The sequence below is a fragment of the Mus pahari genome, chromosome X, assembly GCF_900095145.1.
Source record: "Mus pahari chromosome X, PAHARI_EIJ_v1.1, whole genome shotgun sequence".
Lineage (NCBI taxonomy): Eukaryota > Metazoa > Chordata > Mammalia > Rodentia > Muridae > Mus > Mus pahari.
In genome coordinates this window covers 29779705-29790679 of record NC_034613.1, presented here as the reverse complement: position 1 = coordinate 29790679, position 10975 = coordinate 29779705, and the positions used below count along the sequence as shown (strand labels likewise).

Genomic DNA, 10975 nt, shown 5'->3' with positions numbered 1-10975 from the left:
GNGTAGTTGTTGATAGGGTACAGGAAATGAAGCAGACGGCCACCTTTCCACTTCTACTCTTGGATCCTTCTCATACTTGGAACTAGCAACCAGGAAGTTTGACTGCACTCCTGTGGCTTCTGCCATTTCCTTCCAGGTCCTGTGTAAAGCCTTTTATCTCTTCACTAGCTAACTCTGGACCGTTGTATAATTTTGCGTTCAAAGTTTTATCCTTACTCCATGTCATTACACTTGCTATCAGTGCTAATTTAAGCCTCATGGGTTCCTAGTTCTATGCATATTCCTGTTCTCGAAGAATTTCTTCAAGAGGCAGAGATGCTATGTCTAAGAAGGAGTGCATCAGTGATCCCTGACATGCAGATAGGATGGTACATTTACCTAGGATGCTGCAGGAGAATCAAGGAGGAGGCCCCTTCTGCATATAAAAGGTTTGTGGCCACCTTATTCTCTTATTCTGCAGGACAACAGATGACATTTTTTGCCCAAGTATTGGGCCTCTCTTCTGGCCGCCATTTAGCACAAAGCTGAACAAAGTTATCCCGTTCTGTGAGCAAAGTACGACAAACTCAGCCAGTATTTTGATAAACATCTTCTTTATTGCTACTGTATGTGACAAAGCAATATCTTCATGACCAGCAGGGTTTNCCAAGATGCTGCTGGCACATAATGANCCCTNNTGGCTCCTCAGGAACAGAGGTGCTACTCTTGGGGTCTTCATTCATCTGAGACGAAANGTTGTTCAAGGTTCCAGATGTAGCATTGCTGAGTAGTAACTCCTTATGTTTTTTCCTGTATTTGGCTCTCTTATTTTTAAACCAACCCTGAAATCAGACCAACATAGCNGCTGGTTAATCATACTGATCAGTTAATACTATGGTCAGAAAATTCATCATGCAACTTCATATGGAACATTCCTCCCTTGACAGCAGAACACAGTTCATAACTGCTCACAAACTTTTTAGGGCTTCGGGTATTACCCAGGGTGCAGCATGTGCTCACAACATGAGAGGTTCAGTTTCCATCCTATCACCACCAAAACCCATCAGACAAATTTACTTAGCACACACAGCACAACTTCTGCAGAAGCCTTCAAAAAACAAGATGTTTGCCAAACTCTGGACATGATCAGCATCATTCTATAGACAGTCTTTCATAGCAGTCAAAACCAGCCTTCTTCATAATGGAAGTGGATTTGGGGCAATATCTCAGAATTGACACATGGTACTAAGATGGGAAATTTAAACACAGAGATGCATTTCTCTGCCATTTTACTAAAACTTTACAACAGAGAACCAGCTCTTATCACACATCATTTTCACCTTAAACAATATTTTTTATTGACTAGGCAAGTCACTCTCTGCTTCCTGTTCATTCTCCCACTCTCTTAGCTATGTATATATGTTTATTCTCCCATCTTTAAACCTGTACTCCTTTACTGCCTTGAGACACACCAGAAGAGGGCATCAGATCTCATTACAGATGGTGGTGAGCCACCATGTGGTTGCTGGGATTTGATATCAGGGCCGTTGGAAGAGCACTCAGTGCTCTTAACCACTGAGCCATCTCTCCAGTCCTAGTATTTAGTAATTTGATACAACNGAGATGTCTGNTAACACTTCTTCCTGCTATCTCATTAGTAGTTTTCATTGTCACCCTGATTTGCAACATAACTCCAGACTGAAATACTCTGTAGAGGATGCCCAGTGAAGGGATAAGGACAGTATTCCACTCATAATNCCCTAACCCAAAATTAGTCTTGCNTACAAGATGTGCAGGGACAAAGATGGAGCAGAGACAGAGGGAATGAGCAACCAATGACTGGCCCGAGTTGAGACCCATCCCATGGGCAAGAACCAATCTCTGACACTATAAATGATACTGATATGCATGCAGACAGAAACCTAGCATCACTGTCCTCTTAGAGGCTTCACCCAGTAGCCAATGGGAAGAGATGCAGAGACCCACCTTCCAACATTAGATCAAGCTAAGAGNGTCGTATGAAATAGTTGGGAGAAGGATTGAGGGATCTGAAGAGGACAGTGACTCCAAAGGAAGACCAACAGAATCAACTAACCTGGACCCCTGAGGGTCACAGAAACTGAACCATCACCCAAAATGTGAGCATGGCCAGACCCTGCCCTCTGGCACACATGCAGCAGATGTGCAGCTTGGACTTAATGTGGATTCCCCAACAACTTGTGTGGGGTGGCTATCCCTAAAGCTGTTGCTGTGTGTGGAATCCATTCAACAAATTGGGCTGCCTTGTCTGGCTTCAGTGGGAGAGGATGCACCTAGTCTTGCAGCAACTTGATGTGCTGGAGGGTAGGGGATGGTCCTACTCAGGGGTGGCTCTCCCTTCCTAGATGAGAAGGGAGGGAGAAATAGAGGAGGGTCTCCATGAGAAGATACTGGATTTTAAGTGAATAACTAATTAAATTCAGAAAAAAGAAATACTCTAGTGAGGATCCTTTTGTCACACTTATGTCAGTATCATGCAGGTGTGTATGACATGCATACATCCATAACTATACCCATGTATTCATTCCCACAGAGAAGACCTAGGTACTTCATATTGTTTTCATTTTGGGAAATATGTTCCATTACTGCAAGAAATGGGGAAGACACACTAGCTGGAGTTTACTTTTTAAAACCATTTCTACTTCCAAGAACAATTAGTATGTCTCTTGCTAGACACCGGAGCTCCAAGTGTAAGGNAAGACAATGACGGCCCCGATGAGTGTCTATGATGGAGTAGCCTGCTGAAATTGTACCAACCTTCACCTTGCATTCGTCCACATCAATAAGGTCTGCAAGTGCTTTTCTGTGGAGAGAAAAAAAACACAGGTTAGCCATCACCACTGGGGAGGGAAAACAGTGCACATGTAACATTTCTCCACATTTTTATTTTGCTATCCCTGCCAGGCATGCTGTGAATGATGCCTTCATGCCCTCATCTTATACACCGGGGAAAATAAAACAGAGTGGTCAAGTGACTTCCCAAAAATCACACAGCAAGCTGAAGAGGAAATACAGCAGACCTGTAAGAAACCCTGGCTGAAAAGAAAAAATAATGTGGGCTGTCAGAGGGGTTGGAGGATACCAGGAGGACGTGGCCCACTGAATCAAGTAAGCAAGGCCCATATGGGCTCACAGAGGCTGAAACCACAAGCACGGGGCCTGCAAGTGTCTACNGTAGNTCCTCTGTGCATATGCTATGGCTATTAGCTTGGTTTCTTTTCTGGGACTCTTGAGAGTGGAAGCAGGCATGTCCCTGACTCTTTTTTCTGCTCATGGGATTCCTTTCCTCCTACTGCGTTGCCATGTCCTGTCTCTATATGAGGGCTTTTGCCTTGTTTTACTGTATCATGTTTTCTCCTGTTTGACTGGTGTCTCTTGGAGGCCTGCTCCTTTCTGAAGAGGAGATGGAGGCTGAATGGATCTGGGGCAGGTAGGGGGAGCTAAGAGGGTTGGAGGGAGGGCAAACTGTGGTCAGGGTGAATGTTTGAGAGGACAATCTATTTTCAATACAAATAAAAAAGAATGTGGTCCACACCTAAAGAGTGACGCCTCAAGTTTTCCTCAATCTCNGTACCCTTTAAGCACGCACATGAATGAACTCACAACAACCATATCCATCCATGTACAAGAGCATGCCTGTGCACTGAAAAATGCCATTTCACATCCAATAGTGTGTTCAGTTTTTCAAGGTCACTGTGCCTTAGAAATGCCTTCCAACTTTCCATCATTTTCCTTAGAGTATTTATACTGATATCAGTTTCCCTAACATGCAGTTTGCCTAAGCTATTTTCTGGCTTCCCTACTATTATATCCCAGGAAACCTCAAGACCTGCAGAAGTCACAGCCAAGGGCAGAGGACATTGGATATCCAGATGATCTCAGGCAGGGTGATCTACTGCCCAGAAAGTCCAGTGCGTACCATCTGCCTGCAGGACTGATAGAATTTAGACACTCAACATCGCTTCTGGTTTTCTAATCGGGTCCTAATAACAAACAGATCTTCAGGTTAGTGTTTTATGTACTTTTACACCATGAGCCATCTCTTCAAGCTCCCACTTCCTTTTTGATACAATATATCTGATACTGGCTCCATATTCATTGTGACAATCCCCAGGCTTCCAGCCTCCCTCACTTCTTAAGGGTGGTACTTTGTTTTTCTTTAATCACGAGGGAGCAGAGTTACTGATTGCTCAAAATAAGAAACATAGAATTGATAGAGCCAGCAATTCAGAGTCTTGGTATATACCACAAAAGACTTAAAACTTGTAGTTAAAGAGCTGAAAGCAGATGGGCCACAGACCAAACTCACTCAGCTATCCCTTTATGTGTGGTGAGAAAAGTAAGTGGATTAGATAGATGTACAAAGTCTTTGAGACATTGAGCTTAGAGAAAACAATGATTCTACCCCATGTAGGAACACACGTACAAGCACGGAAGACACTAGTAAGATCAACAGGGTAGTCTGCAAGGGGGAAGGTCTGCAGACTTTCCTGCCTCTGGCAGCGCCTCAGGATGAAAAGACAAAATAGGCAGTAGGGCCAGAGGGGGTCCCTGGGCAAAGGTTTAATAAGCACAAGGTTTTGTTTTAGCATCATAAGATACTCTGAAAAACCTTTCTCCAAACGTTAGGAAACCACTGCATGCTCTGCACTTTAGACTTGGCTTAAACAGGGGATTTTGTGTTTGTTTTTTTTTCTTAGACCACCATAAAGTGAAAGAAAAGCATCCCTGCGGGATAAAGTGAAAGAAACTCATCACCTCGGGCATTGTAGAAGCTTGTTTCTTTGTCCAAAGTGCATGAAGAGTTCAACTTTTAGTCTCAGCGGCCCTACTTCCTCACCCACATCATAAATTCAGCTGAAGATCTTGTAGTTTCTAGTTTCGGGCCAAGAAGGGAAGCAGGCTAAGCCAAGCACCAAACGAATCTGACCTGCTAAGGAGGCTGGGACAGGACTTCAAATTCCTAAGTTCGAGCACTGGTTGGGGCTAGACGGTAAGCAAATCCACCTTTGTTAATGCAGTCTGACTTAAGTTATAATGTAAAATGGATTTAACTTGGGGAAAGAGAGCCTACTATTTCTAGGGCTTTTGAGTTCAGTACTCAGGATGCATTTCTGTTGGTCTGGCTTTGTTTGTTAAATGAAGAAGTAGGCACCAGGACAGAGTAAAGGAGCCCAGAGTCGCGGAAAACAATAGATTCTGAAAAATAGCATGTACATACCTTTGGTGTGCATCAGGATACTGGGTCTCTTGGAAAGCCTTCTCTAGTTCACACAGTTGGGCACTGGTGAGCTTCTTGTGTTTTATTTGCGTGTTGTTGGAGCGACGAGGTGCTCCAACAGCTGCTTTCGCGGGCTCTTTGGGACGGGTTTCCTTTCTTGTTTCAGAGCTGTAGGTTGGCTGGTATTTAAAGGTCGCATGGTTGTCCTGACCTAGCTCATGCAGGTCTCTTACACCTCTTCCAAAGCGACAACGGGGTGCTGCGGCCGCAACCCTCTGCTGAGATTCAGTCATTATTTCTTCCTCATAGAAGCTCACCCCATAATAGTCGAGGTCGAAGTAGAAGTATTTGCTCTCCATTGCTAGAGCTTTGCAGATGGAGCCTACTCTGGAGCACCTCCCAGTTCACGGGCTAAAATCCTGCGCATGTCCCACACTATTCATCTAACTCGCTCCTGGGTGTGGCTAAACTTCGGCACGGAAGTGGGGGGTTGGGTTTGTGTGGGCGTGAAGAGTAGAATCCACCCCACGGAGGCATACAGTTGCCATTAGGAACCCTGACAAAAGGAATGCTTCAAACGAGATGCTGATTTTAGGATATATTCAAGAAAGGAGACCTGAGTTGGACATGAATTCAGGGGTCTCCCTGCATCCCAAGAGAGGCCACTGAGGAAGACTAAGAACTGATATTTAAGGTTATTTGGAGGCAGAGACTAGGGTAGGGATAATAATTAAAAAAGAACTCTGTGTCAAACTTGGGGACCATCTCATGGCCGCACCTTCCAGTTTCACTGCTCAGTGTTCTCCATACTGGAATTAAGTTGACATTACGGGTTAGGGGCTAATGCTCCATATGTCTTTTAAAAAACACTGAAAGCATAGTGGGCTTGGTCCATGGAGGCACAGGAGCAGAATTTAAAGCATTTTCCTTAGTAAGATCCAGTGACAAAGAAACCCCAATGATCACTGTGAGAATGTCTCCCCTGTCTAGAATGTCACAAAAGTACCAAGGTAGCATGGGGATCCTGCCCTCTTTGTGTTTCAGGGAAGGTTAAAACTTCAAATCGAGAGAGCATTAGAATAACTCTCTAGAACAGAACACTTTACACAAACGTTAAAGAAGTTAAGAGCACTGGCTGCTCTTCCAGAGGTCCTAAGTTCAATTCCCAGCAACCACAAGGTGGCTCCCAACCATATGTAATGGAATCTGATGCCCTCTTCGGGCGTGTCTGAAGACAGCAACAGTGTACTTACATAAAATAAATAAAAATCTTTTTAAGAAAGAAAGAAAGAAATATGTACACTAGGCAGTTTTCTAATCAGAGAATTTCAGAGTTATCACTTGGGTCTTCAGTGGTGGAGAACTTCTTGCCTAGGGTGAGTGAGGAGCTTTGTTCCAGGCCTAGCATTGAAAACAAACAAACAAACAAACAAACAAACAAGATGTAACTCTATGGAAAAGATGTTTTGGTGTGCTTGGAATTCTTTTGGTGGGAAAAGGATCATCTTTGTGATCAACAAAGGAGCACAGGGACAAAGTAAAAGTAGATTGACAGGAGAATTTCTTTTTGTAAGCGTGTGTGCTTGAATCCAAAAACAGGCCAGTGAGAATGCTTGGCCAAGATGGACTCTGTCTTTCATCTCTGATTAGAATTTGAGCAGATTGGTTAATCACTACAAAGCGGAAAGAGATGGGGGTTCAGGAAATAGGGGCCCATATCAGGCTAACTTTGATAGGAAAAACAAACCCTGGTTTTCACACTAGGAAGCGTTTCATTATTAAGAGATTCTAAAATATGAAATGCGATCATTTTTGTTTCATCATAGGAGGCTCTTGCAACCTGGAGAGACATACTGTAGCCAAAGATTACAGACTTGCAGAACTGGAGCATGAGTGGGATAATAGCAAAGACTATTTCTGAAAAAAAAAAGTGTCTAGTTTTAGAGCCAGGTAGGTAGCTCTGTGGGTAAAGTGCGTGTTACCAGTGCCTGATGTCCCGACAGATCTCAGAAACTATGCCAAAGCCAGACGGATTGGGTTTAAAAATGCTGCCCAGTGAGTAAAGAGGTCTGCACCGAGCCCAGTGACTTGAATCGAATCTCCTGGGCCCAGTGCTGGAAGGAGAGAAGCAACTCTCAGCAAGTTGTCCTGACTGCCACACACACACCATAGTATACATATACATATACATATACATATACATATACATATACATATACATATACATATACATATACATATACATATACATATACATATACATGCATGTTATCGTGTAATAGGTTTTTCTTCTGGAGAGATGCAACACACACACACACACAAACAAACAAATAAATAAATAAGTGGAATAGTAGGTTCTCCTCTAGGGCCTGTGACCTCTTCAGATATGGCTAATGTAGTACAGGCACAAATTTCCTCCTATTGAATGGATCTTATGTCCAATTAGAAACTTGTGGTTATTCCCAAGATAGGACTGCCACTATTGCACTGTTGGCTTATCTTTCTGTGGTGGACACTGGTGTGGTTTGTGGGCTTTCTACCTGAGTAGGACTACTGAGTCCTGTTCTCCTTTGGCAGCTTGTGTAGCATCGTTTGATGTCATGAAAGCTAATCCTCAAGGACAAGGTTTTCAGGACAGGCTAGTTCCAGCCTGATTCGTGCCCTGTGCTTGAGCTGTATAGTGTCTGCAGCGATTTCTGGGAGACACCAAGGGCAACAGCAATATCCTCTAATTGTCTAGGGACTTTCTTTGACCCAATCTGGTCAATATCTCAAAAGGAGATTTCCCTTGCTTGGTAATAAGGTCATAATAACCAACCTGATGTATTGCAAAGTGACACCAAATCATGCTTTCAGTTTACATTTCCCTTATGCCTAATGGTGATTAATATTGTCCCACGTTGTATTTGCTATATAGCTTTTTTTTAAAAAAAAAAAAAACTTTTTTGTTGCTTTCTGTGGGTTTTTTTTGTTGTTGTTGTTGTTGTTTTCAAGACAGGGTTTCTCTGTGTAGCCCTGGCTGTCCTGGAACTCAGTCGGTAGACCAGGCTGGCCTCGAACTCAGAAATCTGTCTGCCTCTTCCTCCCAAGTGCTGGGACTAAAGGCATGCACCACCACTGCCCATCTTTCCCTACATGAACATTTTCTGTTTTAAAAAAATAACAAATTGCTGGAAAGAATTATAGAGAGCATTACTACAAAAATAAGGTTTCCAAAGGCTCAACATCAGGTGCTGTGACTATCACACCAATTTGGAAGTCCTGAGCCAACTACCAGAGACGAGTCAGGAATCCCCTTCCAACCGAAGCTCTCAGAATTTTAATGGGGCAGACCAAAAGAGTTGCTACCACATTTGACCCACCCTAGAGGATCCTCATGCCTTGCTATCTGGCCCACACCGAACATAAATACTGTCAGAGATTAAAACTGGGCCTATCTAAGCAAAAAGAACTTCCTGATTTGTTTTGTACATACTCTGATTATACACTCAGCATATTTCCCACAGTCGACCCTGACAGGTGAGGGCACTCCAGTACTGCCTGGCACTTTCCATTCACCACATTCCCTTGGTGCCGAGTGTCTTCTGGTGTAGGAAAAGATGGCCAAAGAGGCTCACAGACCACATCTTCAGGCCTTCTTAGCCTTACTCCAGCTAGTCACAGAGGACAGGTCACCAGGTGGATGACCTCAAAACAAGCTACAGTGCATCTATATTTTTAGACATAACCAAAGAAAGCCCTGTCTCTCTACGAGAAACATGAGAAGCCTTTTATCATTGTGTGTCATAAACACAATGTTCCCCACAGTACACTGCTGATTTCTTTGCCCTTCTTTGTGGAGATGAATATGGCAGTGCCTCTGTTTTCAGCTCACTCAATATTTCTGAGGGGTGTGTGTGTGTGTGTGTGTGTGTGTGTGTGTGTGTGTGTGTGTGTGACAGTTTTCTGTATGTAGTACCCACTCATGCTGCTGCCATGACATTGGGTTGTACCACTGTGGTATGGTGAATGACACGAGTGGGTACTACATGCGGCGGCTGGGTATACTATGTACTTTGTTGGGCATAAGGGGTCTGCTGTGGGTAGATACTTCTCACTGGGCACATGGCTATCTGGTAGGGGCTGTGGGAGAAGAAGTTTGGTGTCATAGCCCCTCTGATAGGGGAACACACACATTGTAAGGTGTGCCAGGTGTGTATGCTGGGTAACCTATTCCTTTGGCATTTGCATAGGGAACCCCTGAAGAACCAGGGTTATAAACAGAATTCATGATTTCAAGACCACGACCTGACCTGATGCACATGCCTGTTAGAGCCAGCACTGCCATCAGTGCTGAATTGATTCTTATTTTAAAAAATCACTACATCCATTTTGACCTGGAATTAGGGTAGAATTTGAACATATTTCTGAATGGAGGAGTGAGAGGCTTGCATGCCTCATCCTCTCCTTAGTATCAAGTTGTGGAGGAGCAAGGAACATTTTTCTTTATAGCCACTGGCAAATTGTGTATGTTCCCAGAAATAACCCTTCAACCTTGCAAATACAAGTACCCCTAATTAAATTCACTGAGTCGCACCGTAAGATACATTAACGTGGAGGGGGACTAGTTGAGAAGAGGAATACATTAGTGAGAAAAGAACAAGAGGAGGTAATTGGGTGATGAGTGTGATCAAAATACACTTTTATGTGTGAAACTGTAATAATGAAATCTATTATTACATAATTACTCTATGCTAATTACAAGTTAAAAAACTTAGAGCTTCCCAACATACAACATATTTGTGTATGAAAATGTAAGAAATGCTTTTAAAAAGAAGTCTTAATTGAAACAAAAAAAATAGTTGAGAGCTATGGTGTTTGAAGAACTATGAAGTATTGGTATGCTTAATTGTTTGGTATGCTTAAATCATTTGGTATGCTTAAATAATTGTGTAGACATTTAAATTGTATGAATTATTTATAAACTTTAAAATGCCATTTGTGCTTCATATTAAAGCATTAAACAACAGTCTAAAAATATTTTTGAGGGTTCTGGAGAGATGGCTCAGAGGTTAAGAGCCTGACTGCTTGTCCAGAGGTCCTGATAATGAGATCTGGTGCCCTCTTCTGGCCTGAAAGCATACATGCAGGCAGCTCTCTGTATACATAATAAATCTTAGAAAAAAACATTTTTGAAAGTCTATAAATATACTGCTGTCTTTTTAAAAGACAAATTAATTTAAAGCAACACGTATGCTCAGCATTGGCAATTATAAAATTAAAATATTGAATAACTATTTAAAAAAGTAAAGACGGAACCTGGAGAAATGGGTCAACATTGCTCTTTTTACAGAGAACCTGGGTTTGGTTCCCAGCACCCACATGTCAGCATAAAACTATTTATAATTCCAGTTCTATGGGAATCTTATGAACTCTTCTGGCCTCTGTGGACATTGCATACATAGGCACTGCATATGTGTATGTTGCACATACATGTAGAGAAAATACTCATACACATCTTTTTAAAAAAAAAAATAAAGAAAAGAAAAAGAAAAGAAAAGAAGAAAGCACCAACGATGTTCTAATTGCCTGAATTGGTTCAGGTTTCATTTGCCAAGCATCTTTCCAGAAGTTTTCTCATGCCCTTCTGCATTGGATGGGTGTCCAAAGAGGCCCAGGGTCCACGCCCAAGAGCTCCAAGGTCTACAAGCTTGCAGGCCCACGGTGAGCCTATTTTTGTCTGATACCCCTGCCCCT

General features: G+C 42.8%; 1 protein-coding gene across 1 annotated transcript; it reads right to left on the bottom strand.

Annotated features, from left to right (window-relative positions):
* Nucleotides 1–580: 580 nt before the first annotated feature.
* Nucleotides 581–5720, bottom strand: LOC110314198 (rhox homeobox family member 1-like). The gene is made up of 3 exons (XM_021188654.1): nucleotides 5240–5720; nucleotides 2776–2821; nucleotides 581–821 (listed from the first exon to the last, which is right to left on the bottom strand). The coding sequence occupies exons 1-3, from the start codon at nucleotides 5596–5598 to the stop codon at nucleotides 627–629; spliced, it is 600 nt and encodes a 199-aa protein (XP_021044313.1). The 5' UTR covers nucleotides 5599–5720; the 3' UTR covers nucleotides 581–626.
* Between the last annotated feature and the right edge of the window lie 5255 nt (nucleotides 5721–10975).